The sequence below is a fragment of the Bidens hawaiensis genome, unplaced genomic scaffold, assembly GCF_021521415.1.
Source record: "Bidens hawaiensis isolate Kalapana, Puna unplaced genomic scaffold, B.hawaiensis_p1.1 tig00006092_1, whole genome shotgun sequence".
Taxonomy (NCBI): domain Eukaryota; kingdom Viridiplantae; phylum Streptophyta; class Magnoliopsida; order Asterales; family Asteraceae; genus Bidens; species Bidens hawaiensis.
Window position 1 is genome coordinate 808,370 of NW_027491406.1, and position 11,391 is coordinate 819,760.

The window sequence follows — 11,391 nt, forward strand, 5'->3', positions numbered from 1 at the left end:
AACAATGAACATGATTTTAAAGTATGTTATATTAGACATACATAGGAAGATTTTGGTGCAAAAACCTCAACCAAAACAGTCCCGGAATTGATAAATTGGACAACCACCCGGTAAGCTTAAAACAAGCGATTTAACGATCAATGAGCGAGTTATAATGATCAATTAAGGTGTAAAGACTTGGGGAAACATGGGACTAGCCTTCACTTGAAGTTTTACACCCTAATATTGGCTACACAAAAGAAAATAAGCAGGTGGGAAACATGGTGAGGGGAGTGGTTTAATCCTGAGCTGTTTCTCATGAGGGCTGATCAAATATGAAGGTCCAGAGCAGGTGGAAGACAAGGCACATCGGGTGGTTGAATTATTCAACCTGAATCGTTTTCTTGTTTAAAATATAATTACAATTTTACACCACAGCCCTTCCTAATTGAAGCATATGGAAACTTGAGGGAAAGTTAAATGATTAACCGGGATAACGAGAAGGAAATTAACGGGTGTTACAGTGTTGGAGGTAGTGAGCCTAAACAAACTCACGGCTCATCCTCTGGTCCAGGTACAAGTGCTGCTGATGACTCTGGCAAGCAGATTATTGTGTATCATGACTATACAGCCGCCAAACCCATTGAGATGATTGAAGCTAATACTGTCATTTTTGTTGATGGATCGGGGGTGGTTAGAAGCGTTGTGAATCGGGATGAGATCGAGAGAAGATTTCGTTACTGCTTGGCTTAAATGATGATGAATTGACCGTGTTAGAAGCTGAGCCCGATGTCAAGGTCGAGAACGATGAAGAGATCTTAAATGATCCGACTATTCAGATGAATACGACTTTTATTTATGAAGATGAGGAGGTTGAGGTTGAAGATGTGACAGTCGAGGAATACCCTGATCTGTTTCAACACACCAATGTTGATCAGGGTGCTCCAGTACTTACTGAGGAAACATTCAAAGCAGCTGAGGATCAGTTGGATAAAGTATCAAAAGGTAAACGTGTGGTTGATACGAGATTTGATTCGATTGAAAACCCGACTGATGCTAATATTCAGAGGTGGTTTGGTTATCGAAGTAAGAAAGCTCGAAAGATCATTGAAGCATATCGCTACGTGGATGAAGAACAGAAGATTGAAGCTGTCGTTCGTGCTCAAGCAAATCAGATGATGACTTTCAAGAATGTATCTAATGTGTGAGGTGACATTATTTCATGGCTTTATGATTCTGATTTGAAAGTATGTATTGTCAAATGGGAGAATAGTATCCAATATTATGAAAGAATCACTGATATTCTCTCATTACTGCGTTGGGATGTTCAGACCCTCACGTGTCGGCCGTTTATAAACCGTGGGGGTGATCGAATAGCAGATTGGTTTCATCAACATCTGTTATTCGAGGTCAACCATAGGTTTAAATTTCTTAAGCCACAGGTCCCTACTCGTAAGCGCATCAATGAGATTGATCAAAGAATGGGCTGGAGAAAGTTGATTCTTAAAGTAAAACCGCCAAACACCATGAAGCGTGTGCCGGTGAAGACGTTGAATCAACATATGTATTTATCATTCAACTGCTGGTACTACGACAACCGAATTGCCGAGGCCGTCATTGTCTTGGGTAAAGGATTTAAGACCGAGCTAATAAAGATCATTTATCTTATGTGGCTTGTTAACTTAACTGAGACCGACAACGATGTGCTGTTTAAGAATAAGATTTTATTTGAGCGCCATGAAGACTACGACCTGGCAATGCAGTTTCAGCGTGTTGTTCGTGTTTGTCATGAGCATGGTATTCACAATTGCAGGGATTGGCAAAGCAAGCGCTTCAAATAAGTTAAAGACAAAGAGCTCAAGACAAGGGGTGTCTGTCAGTACACTGTTTTGCATCTCGAGTCTTTGTATTTATCGTTAATGTATTTATCGTTTTATTTATGTAATATTATTAAAGACAATTAATGTAGTTCGTTAAGGTATCATCTAGTTCGTTAAGGTTGTTTAACGAACTAGACTTAAGTTATGTTCCCTCCGATTCGTTAAGGATGTTTAACGAATCAGGGGGTGATTCGTTAAGTCTATTATGTTTATTGTATGTAACGAAGTGGGTGGCTAGTTCGTTACGGAATGTGTAACGAACTAGACCCATCTTCTATATATAGTGGTTTCATTCCACTGTTAAGTTAAGTTTTGAGTTAAGATTAACGAACCTCTGCCAATTTGTTCTCTCAAGCTTCATCTTAATATTTTACATACACATATATACATTCTATACTATTACATATAACATTAATACATAATTGTATAAGAGCATCATGAACCAGATCCGTTTTAGTTATAATAATCTATCAGATCTGAGATCTGTTAAGGTAATCACAGCTTCTGCTGATAAACCTGCAGCTATTGAAAAAGCTGCTGATAAACCTGTAGATACCGTTGGTGAGGAAGCTGCTGGTGACAAAGCGATGAGCCTAATGCAGATGGTGACAACCAAAAACATGGTAACAAAACTTGTTATTTTCATCTAAAAACTCTCTAATGTGTATTTCTTCTAATGATACATCTATAATAGGAGAACATTTGTCAGGGACAGATGGGGGAAGTGAAACAGAAACAGATAATGCCGATCACAATGCCGAAGGCGAATTTGATGATGATGATACTTATTCACATTTGAGTTTGCAAATGCCATTGGGAACACACACGTAAGGTCTGGTCGACTTTACTTCAGCTGTCTGAAATATCTACTTACCTACCACCAAAAGAAACAAAGGAAGAAAATGTGAGACATTCCTTCAAATCAGAATATCTAAAATTAATTAATAACTATATTTTCATTTTACAGTCTTGGAATAAGGCATTGGATAAAAAGTTGAAGATATTTTAAATTCTTTGCTAAGAAATTAATGAATTGGTCCGTGAAGAAAAGGACAAACATCCATCAAATTGCAAGATCTTTGCAAGGTGTTGTGATTGGGAAGATAGATTATCCTAATGTGGTTCCCAAAACACAAGAAAGTGAAACCGTGAAAAACAACTCACTCCTTAATTTAGGTGAGAAAACAATTTAATTCTCTTTCAATTTTCAAACATATGGACTTCTTTCAATATATAATGGATCTTGCGACAAGTGATATTACAGCGAGAAGTGCGAGAAGTGAAGGTATAACTCCATTAATCCCCAATTTCACTGCTTTTTATAGGATGTTACATACATATATGTAGGTTGATTGTATTTGTGTCTTAATTACACATTTAAACCTACCTACTAAACATATAAATGTACCGAGCCACATTCAAACCTATGTACCTACACACATGAAAACATACATACAAATATACAAACATACGTACACATATACAAACATACGTACCTACACACATACATATGCACCTACACAACGCACCTACACGTAAGAAATGGAGTGAAATTAGGGATTAATGGAATTACACCTTCACTTCTCGCTGTAAAAAAACTTCTAAAATGATCCAATACGTATATATATATATATATATATATATATATCTTTCCTCCATCGATCATTTATATATCTTCTCGGGAATTTCTTAACTTGATACATATTCATGACGTAGAAAATATGCCAACACAACAAACCATATTGTTCAAATCTTTTGCAGGAGCCTGTTGTAGTAGACTCTTCGCCAAACTTACCGTCCTTCTTAAACACAACCTAAAATATGTAAATGCTCACGTTAAACGCTTGTTAATTAATTTAAGATTAAACAACTTTAAACTAAAAACGCTTACTAAACGCTCCCTTTCAAGATAACTTCTGGTTTCTAACTGTAGATACGTGTACCTACTATCATGATCTCACCGTCTGCCATTGTATCTCTGTATCTCCATACAAAAATCAAAATGTTTGAAAAAGTCAACTAATGTTAACTGAGAATTTGTAGCTTGTTCGAAAAAATGGTTTTCGCTCTCTAATCTTGATGTTGTACGCATCAATCAAGAAAAACGTTCGTCTCTATAAAAAGCAGGTATCCAATCAAATCTGATTTCATACATATCATTAAGCCATTTATTCTTGTCAAGCTCGAACTCAAACATTATAGCCTGCCATTTTTCCTCAAATTCAAAAGGACTAACTGAATCCGTCCACACAATATTACATAGCCTACTCTTAAAATCTTCGTTGTTACATAAATCAGCTCCCACTTGATAACAAAATGTTAAATATTTATGAAACACTCATTACCAAAATATAGAATCATGTTACGCTCATAAAACTCTCACATATTAAACATCAAAAAAGAATATTACCATGAAACGCTCGCTTGTAAAACGCTCATTATATAGCTGCTTAAAATAGTTAAATCAAACACAGTTAAAGGTTACCTTGTCAGAAACTTTCTTCATGATATGCCACATACATAACACCTATGCCTTGTATTTGGAAACATAGATGCAATAGCTTGCTTCATAGAAGGGTCTTGACCAGTAACAACAACCTTCGGTGCACTACCAAACGACTTAAGTAACATTTGCAATAACCATGTGTACGATTCAATAGTTTCAGAAGCTAATAATCCAGCACTGACAGTCACACTATGACAAAGGTTATCAGTTGCCATGAACGGTACAAAAATCATCTTGTGTCTGTACATAAAAAAACATATTCACACACACAAACTAATATGCCTGAATATTATGTTGAAACTGTATGGATCAATAACTTACTTGTTAGTCTTAAATGTAGCATCAAAAGATATAATATCCCCAAATGCAAGATAATTAGTCTTTGAATCTCATCAGCCCAAAACACACGAATTAACTCACGATTATCATTGACATCATATTCAAAAGAATAATCAGATGAAAATTTTTTCTTCGCACACAATCTCTGAACAATCATCTCAGCATCATACTCTCCAATATAAAAATTCAAACCGTGTTTAAAATTCTTACAACCATCTTTAGTTTCACCGACTCTTTCAAAATCACCGTACTGTGTTCTCATAAGGTTTAACGCTTTAACAGGTCCCAAGTTCAAATTAGACAGCTCATAAATAGCTTCCTCTTGGACATGTGTTAACTTCCTCGTAGAACGAACAAACTGCATATCGATATCTGCTACCATATTAAGATTATGGCCTTCAATAAAATCATGTACTTCAAAAATTACATCATCAACAGATGTTAACTGTAGATGTGCTCTACAACCACATCTAATTGTCGGCCTCTTCCTCCTTTTATAATATGACTTGCTTGATTCATTACAATAAGCTTTTGAATAATACATTTTGGCTGGCTTGTGACCTTCTTTACAACATGTAAAATACTTGGTCTTTAGTACATACACCATCATGCATGTAAGATCCACCTTTGCGAACCCCAAATCCAGCTTTTTTAGCATATTAACTATAAAAATCAAATGCTTGATCAATTGACGAAAACATCATTCCTTTAATAGGTTTGTAAGAAGAAGCAACTTCAGGAATGATATCAACCACTTGAACATCAACCAAAACACTTGAATCATCTACAAAACATCAAATCAAATGTGTTAACACCAAAGAACATCATAAAGTAAAATCAAACACGCTCATATTATAAAATACATAAACTGCACACTCATATTATTAAATCAACCGTTTTAACAATCCTAATATGCACACGCTCATAGCACGCTCATATTCTATAACATTATAACCAGTCATATTAACACGCTCATGATACGCTCATAGTATAAACACCAAAAATCAACCATGTTAAAACACTCCTAATATGAACACGCTCGTAACACTCTCGCAAACTAAACTAATCAATTATCATGTGAATCTCATAGAAACTAACATACATGTTACTGCCACGATTATAAACATAGTATACATCTAATGTTGATTAGTTCAAAGAGAGCAAAAACTTACATTCACGATCGTCTTCCATTTCAAAACCCTAAATCACAAAATCAATTGAAAAACTGCTTCGTGTACTCAATTGATAGTTTTTGGTACAAAATGTGTTTCGTAAATAAGAAATTGATTTTGATTAACCTAAATATCAGGATCGTAACCGTTTATACGCAAATTACCAAATTTAGATTATGAATCAAAATGACAATCGTACTCTTCTCGCTTAAAATACACGGAATATTCTCAATCAAAGGTGTAGATCGACGCTCCCAGATGTCCCGTATGGTTTTGTACGATAAGCATTAGCGTGTTCCTACTTTTCTCTACATACATACATACATACATACATACATACATACATACATACATACATGTATGTATGTATGTATGCATGCATGCATGCATGTATGTCAGTATGTATATATATATATATAAGGGTGGGTTAAAGTAAAATAATGGTTTATAATACATTACGTACGCGATCTTCCAGAACGTTAGATTAAAAAACACACCAGTGGCAACTTTGTAATTAACCCAACAGTAGTTCGCAATCAAAATTCGTTGGTTGTAATTCGACTCTGATCCAAATTCGGAACTCGTCGCTCAATCTAATCCAATCTCTAAACTCTAATCACAACTTAAAGTATGAAATCTCTAAAGTTAAAAACCAAATAAAAAATCGAATAGCGTTGAACATCAAGAAATCTTCAAAATTGATCAAAAAATGATGATTTAATCAATCGAATTGATGTGTAGAAGTATTGAGGTTAAAAATATTATGTTTAAATGTTCTGAAACAAAACTGAAGACTTTTAAACATTCTTACCAAAAAAGAAAAGCTTTAAACGTTCTAATACGTTCAAAGAAGTTCTGGGTGCTAAAAAAATGAACATCTTAAAATGTTCTAATACGTTCAAAGAAGTTCTGGGTGTTCAAAAAAGTTTAGAAGTTCTGAACTTCTAAACATAATTTCTAAACTAACAAAAAAATTAAACACCTGTAACATGAAATTGAACACTGGAATCACTTCATATAATCTCGTAATCATCAAACAATTATCAATCAACCGTCAATTTGATCATAGATTCGATCATATAAACAAAATATGGAACGTATGCAACTGGGTTTATGCAAATGGCGTATATCAATTCAAAATCAATTGAAGTGTGTGTCTGGAAATGACGCCGGTACGATGGTTGAATCGATGCAACGGTTAATTAGGATGGAATCGATTTGAAATAATTTACAAAGTTTGCCACCGCTTGTTTTTTGAAATCTAGGGTTGAGGGTGTCGCATACGTAATGTACGATAAGAGACTATTGTATTTTATCCTTTATATATATATATATATATATATAAGTTCAAACACGGATAAGGGGGTTCGTAGGAATGGTAAGAAACAATAGATTTTTGATGTGCGATATTACAACCTATGGTGAAAGAACAATTCTAGGAAACCATGTCAGTTATAATGGTGAAAGAGTAATTAAAAAAACTATGTCGGTTTTTGGTAATTTTAAATCTCAACCGTTGATTAACATGATCTACTGACTATGATTTATTCCTAGTTTTCCTTGGAAACTACTTGTTTTTAAGATAACCCTCCTATATATATACCTATATATATATATATATACTAGGTTAGTGACCTGTGTTACATGATGTGTGCTGATCATGTCGTAAAATATGATACATTTAGTTTTCGCACAAGATCGATATATTTCTATCGATCCGTGGACACACATATATCTAATAATAAATCTTCGTTTTAATTAATCGGATAAGATAATCATTTTAGGGTGATTTTTTAACATTTTTTGCGTATATATATATATATATATATATATATATATATATATATATATATATAAAATATAGGTGAACAAGAAGAGAAATTCTAAATAAGTAAATCAATTATATGAATGTTACTATCTAAAATCAAGAATCCACTCCATTATTCCTTGATGATTATAAAGTAAATATGCGATAAACTTTCTTTAGTAATATATGATAGAATAGACCCTCATTTCTAAGTGAACTACCTATGACATAAAAGAAAGTAGCATGCATAACTTCATGTCTACCAAGAGAATGTCAGTTTAAGTGAGAAAGTAGTTTTAGTAAAGTATAAAAATTAGGATTAACTTCGATTTCTCTAATACCAATTCTAACAACTTCGGGTGGTTATAGCTTAGTCACACAACCTCCCCTTGATTGGTTAATGTAGATTATAATTAGACATTTCTTTAACATATGATTTCTTTAATTAGTATGATAACCTAAGCAATCGTGTTAACAATGTTATTTCAGAATTATTAAAACTAGAAAAATAGATCATAACTTATATCTCATCATTTCTAAGTACAATATAAGTATCCATGCTTTATCTTAGATAAATTATCAAGATATTCATTTTACAATTTCTAATTTCCAAGAACATGAGTGAATCATGAATGAGTGTTAATCATTAATCTTGATTTGTTGAGTTAAAGTGACAAAACATTTCTCATCAAAGGATAATTGCAAAATAATCATGTACTTTACTAATACTAATCACATATTTAATATAATCATCAAGTAAAACAAAGCTTCTTCATAGAGATTATATGGTTAATGAAGTTTTAGCTCATGATGAGCATAGTTATGAACATCAAAGGAGATTTAGATAACAAACACTTGATTAAACTAGAACAATCTAACCAAACCAAATATGGATGAATCTTTTCTTTTTAATGGCGATGGATGATGATGATGATGACCTCCAAACCTTCAAACTCTCCACAAGATCTTCAATATGAGTGTAATATGGGTGTTTTAAAGTGAAACCCATATAGAATTCTCTCCAAGCACACCTAGAAAATACAACATGCACCTCTATTTATTGGCTGTCTGGGTAGTCAGACACGACCCCATGTTTCTGAAGCACGCCGTCGTGTCCAGCTGTCTAGTCGCATTAAATGCTCTATCGGATCGTACATGATTTCTCACCACGGGTCCGTGCTACGTGAGGCACGGCCTCGTGATTTTGGGTGTCTGTTATATATTCTTTTGTCTTTTCTGGAAAGGTGACCACGACCCCATGTTTCCTTAAGCACGGCCCCATATCCAGCTGTCCAGTATTTTGTCTTTTCTTGCAGATGTTTGTCTTTTCTTGCACAGGAAAGCATGAGGGCGTGTTCCGTGAAGCATGGGTGTGTGTTTTGCTGTTTTCTTTTATTTTCTTTGATTTTTCTTTGTATTTTCATTTGTTTCTTTGTTTGAGGCTTGGATATACATGAAAATATATTTGAACATGATAAGTAGTTATTTTGTTAGGTCCTGATCCCGGTGCCTTACTTTTGTGTTGGATTTACTCATAAACACAGTTCTCAATATCAGAGTTAATTAAAACATTCGCGGAATAAATAAAACTTCAACATTCATTACAAAACATTCATAACTTGTCTTTAAAACACAACTTAAAACATGTCTTTTAGTTCAAACATTAACAACTGAGTCTTTAGATGCCAACTTCTTTATTCATCTGCCATGTGTCCCCTTCAAGCGAACTGTCTCATCATACTCTCATGCGTGCATACTAAAAGTCAGCTATGCTGAGTGAGTTCTAGTTAATCAGGCAACATTCAGTACATTAACATATTTATATATACGTATCCGTAGATACATAATACATACTTAGCCTGTTATCTTTCTTTCATTCGTACATACATACTTTCTTCATGTCTTTCATACTTTCATACATTCATAATACATACATAACAATCTTTACCATCTCATATATTTTTAGGGTCTGGTCTCTTCCTTCTCTATCTGAGATATTATTAGGGTCTGGTCCCTTCCTTCTATATCTCAGATATTTTTAGGGTTTGGTCCCTTACTTCTCTATCTCAGATATTATTAGGGTCTGGTCCCTTCCTTATCAGGGTCTAAGGGGCAGAGCCCCTGGCTGGGGTCGAGCTACCATGTCAGCTTGGAAAAATGTTTTTTCATTAACTGTCTTAGCACAATTTTCATTAGGATTTTAAATTATTTTCTAATTCGCTAACTCGTTCGCTATAACGAATGGCCTGATTCGTTAACTGATTAGTTATCATATCATAACCTGATTCGTTATCTTATCATAAACTGATGCGTTATCTAGATTCGTTATCATAGCCTGATTCGTTATCTGATTCGTTATCCTATAATAACGAATGGGGGAGTAACGAATGAGAAGGGTTCATTAGTCATGAAGACACGCGAATGTATCCAATTCGCTATGGTTTTCTAACGAATGACCAACGATAACGAATGAAAACCTGTTCTTATCCAATACTTTGACTCAGAGGTCAAAGTCAAAATCAATTAGAACACATAACAGTCAACAGGTATTGGATTCCAATTAATCTTCATTTCGCGATGAAATAACACAAATTTTGTGTCATTGGGGTTGTTTACCCAGCGCCTACAAACCCCAATCAATCAATCATCTAAACATCGAGTTTTATAAGGCATATTTGGCCAATACATAGCTACGGCTAACCCTTGAATAATTAACCCAGCGGTTGTTGAGGAATTTCAACTAGATTCATTACGTTTGATTCGTTTTTACCATTCGAATATAGATCTAAGATTTCATAAACAAATCCGAACCTAAATGATTAAGTTTCCATTGTAAACGTACCTTAAACGAGTCGGTTTACGAACACGAGCTAGTCTTGATGTAGGTTTGGCTCCTTACAACGTTCCAGCACCAACAAGCTCGGGTTTTCACCTTCGGATCTTCGTTCAGGATATAGGATGGTGCTCGTGTGTGTTTTTTCAAGGTGTAGGCTATGGTGTAGAGATGAATAAAAATGGAAAGGTTTAGGGTTTAAGAGATATTTATACTCCCTTAAGCCCATGGATCTAAGGCCCATTCCATTTCTTATTCCATCTTCTAAAGTCCAAGTCCACTCTCTTAGAGTTTATTATCTAAACCGATACATGACACAATATTGAATAAACGAAATTTCATTTATTATTATAACCGAAAGTAGGATGTTACATATTTGAACTATATTATACGATAAAAGTTGCAGTTTTAGACATTATTTGATGCTTAAAAGATGTATATTTTTATATACATCAAACATCTCCACACTTGAATTTTGCTTGTCCTCAAGCAAGCTAATCATAAAAATTCTCTAAAAATACCAAGCTAGGACCATAGCTTAAACATCCCCAAAAGAGCTTCGAGAAAATGGGTATAAAATAACCAACTTTAAATCATAGGAATATATGTAATGATATGTAAAAAGGTTATTGGTTTTTATGAGCTTCTGTATGCAAAACGTCAAGTTCTCACAATGTTCACACACACTCGGCTTTATATCTGATCATACATGTGATGTATGTAAATATACACTCCTAGCCAAAATGTTGTGACCTGTGATAAATAAGCTGTAGCGAGTTCAAATCTCCCCCTTCGTGAAGGGTTGCATAAATCAGAAGGTAATAGGGGTTGGTGGTTGGTTTTGTGAGAGCAGGGACTTGGTGTTTTGTGGTGGT

General features: G+C 34.3%; 1 protein-coding gene across 1 annotated transcript; it reads right to left on the reverse strand.

Annotated features, from left to right (window-relative positions):
- Positions 1–4,361: 4,361 nt before the first annotated feature.
- Positions 4,362–5,362, reverse strand: LOC143631565 (protein FAR1-RELATED SEQUENCE 5-like). The gene is made up of 2 exons (XM_077100288.1): positions 4,845–5,362; positions 4,362–4,605 (listed from the first exon to the last, which is right to left on the reverse strand). Exons 1-2 carry the CDS (start codon positions 5,360–5,362, stop codon positions 4,362–4,364), a joined length of 762 nt encoding a protein of 253 aa, XP_076956403.1.
- Between the last annotated feature and the right edge of the window lie 6,029 nt (positions 5,363–11,391).

Excerpts from the sequence above, each read along its gene's own strand:
- LOC143631565 (XM_077100288.1), bottom strand. The coding sequence starts at position 5,362 with ATGCTAAAAAAGCTGGATTTGGGGTTCGCAAAGGTGGATCTTACATGC. Across the intron at positions 4,606-4,844 it reads GAGATGATTGTTCAGAGATT|ACACAAGATGATTTTTGTAC; the intron begins GTGTGCGAAGAA and ends TTTTATGTACAG.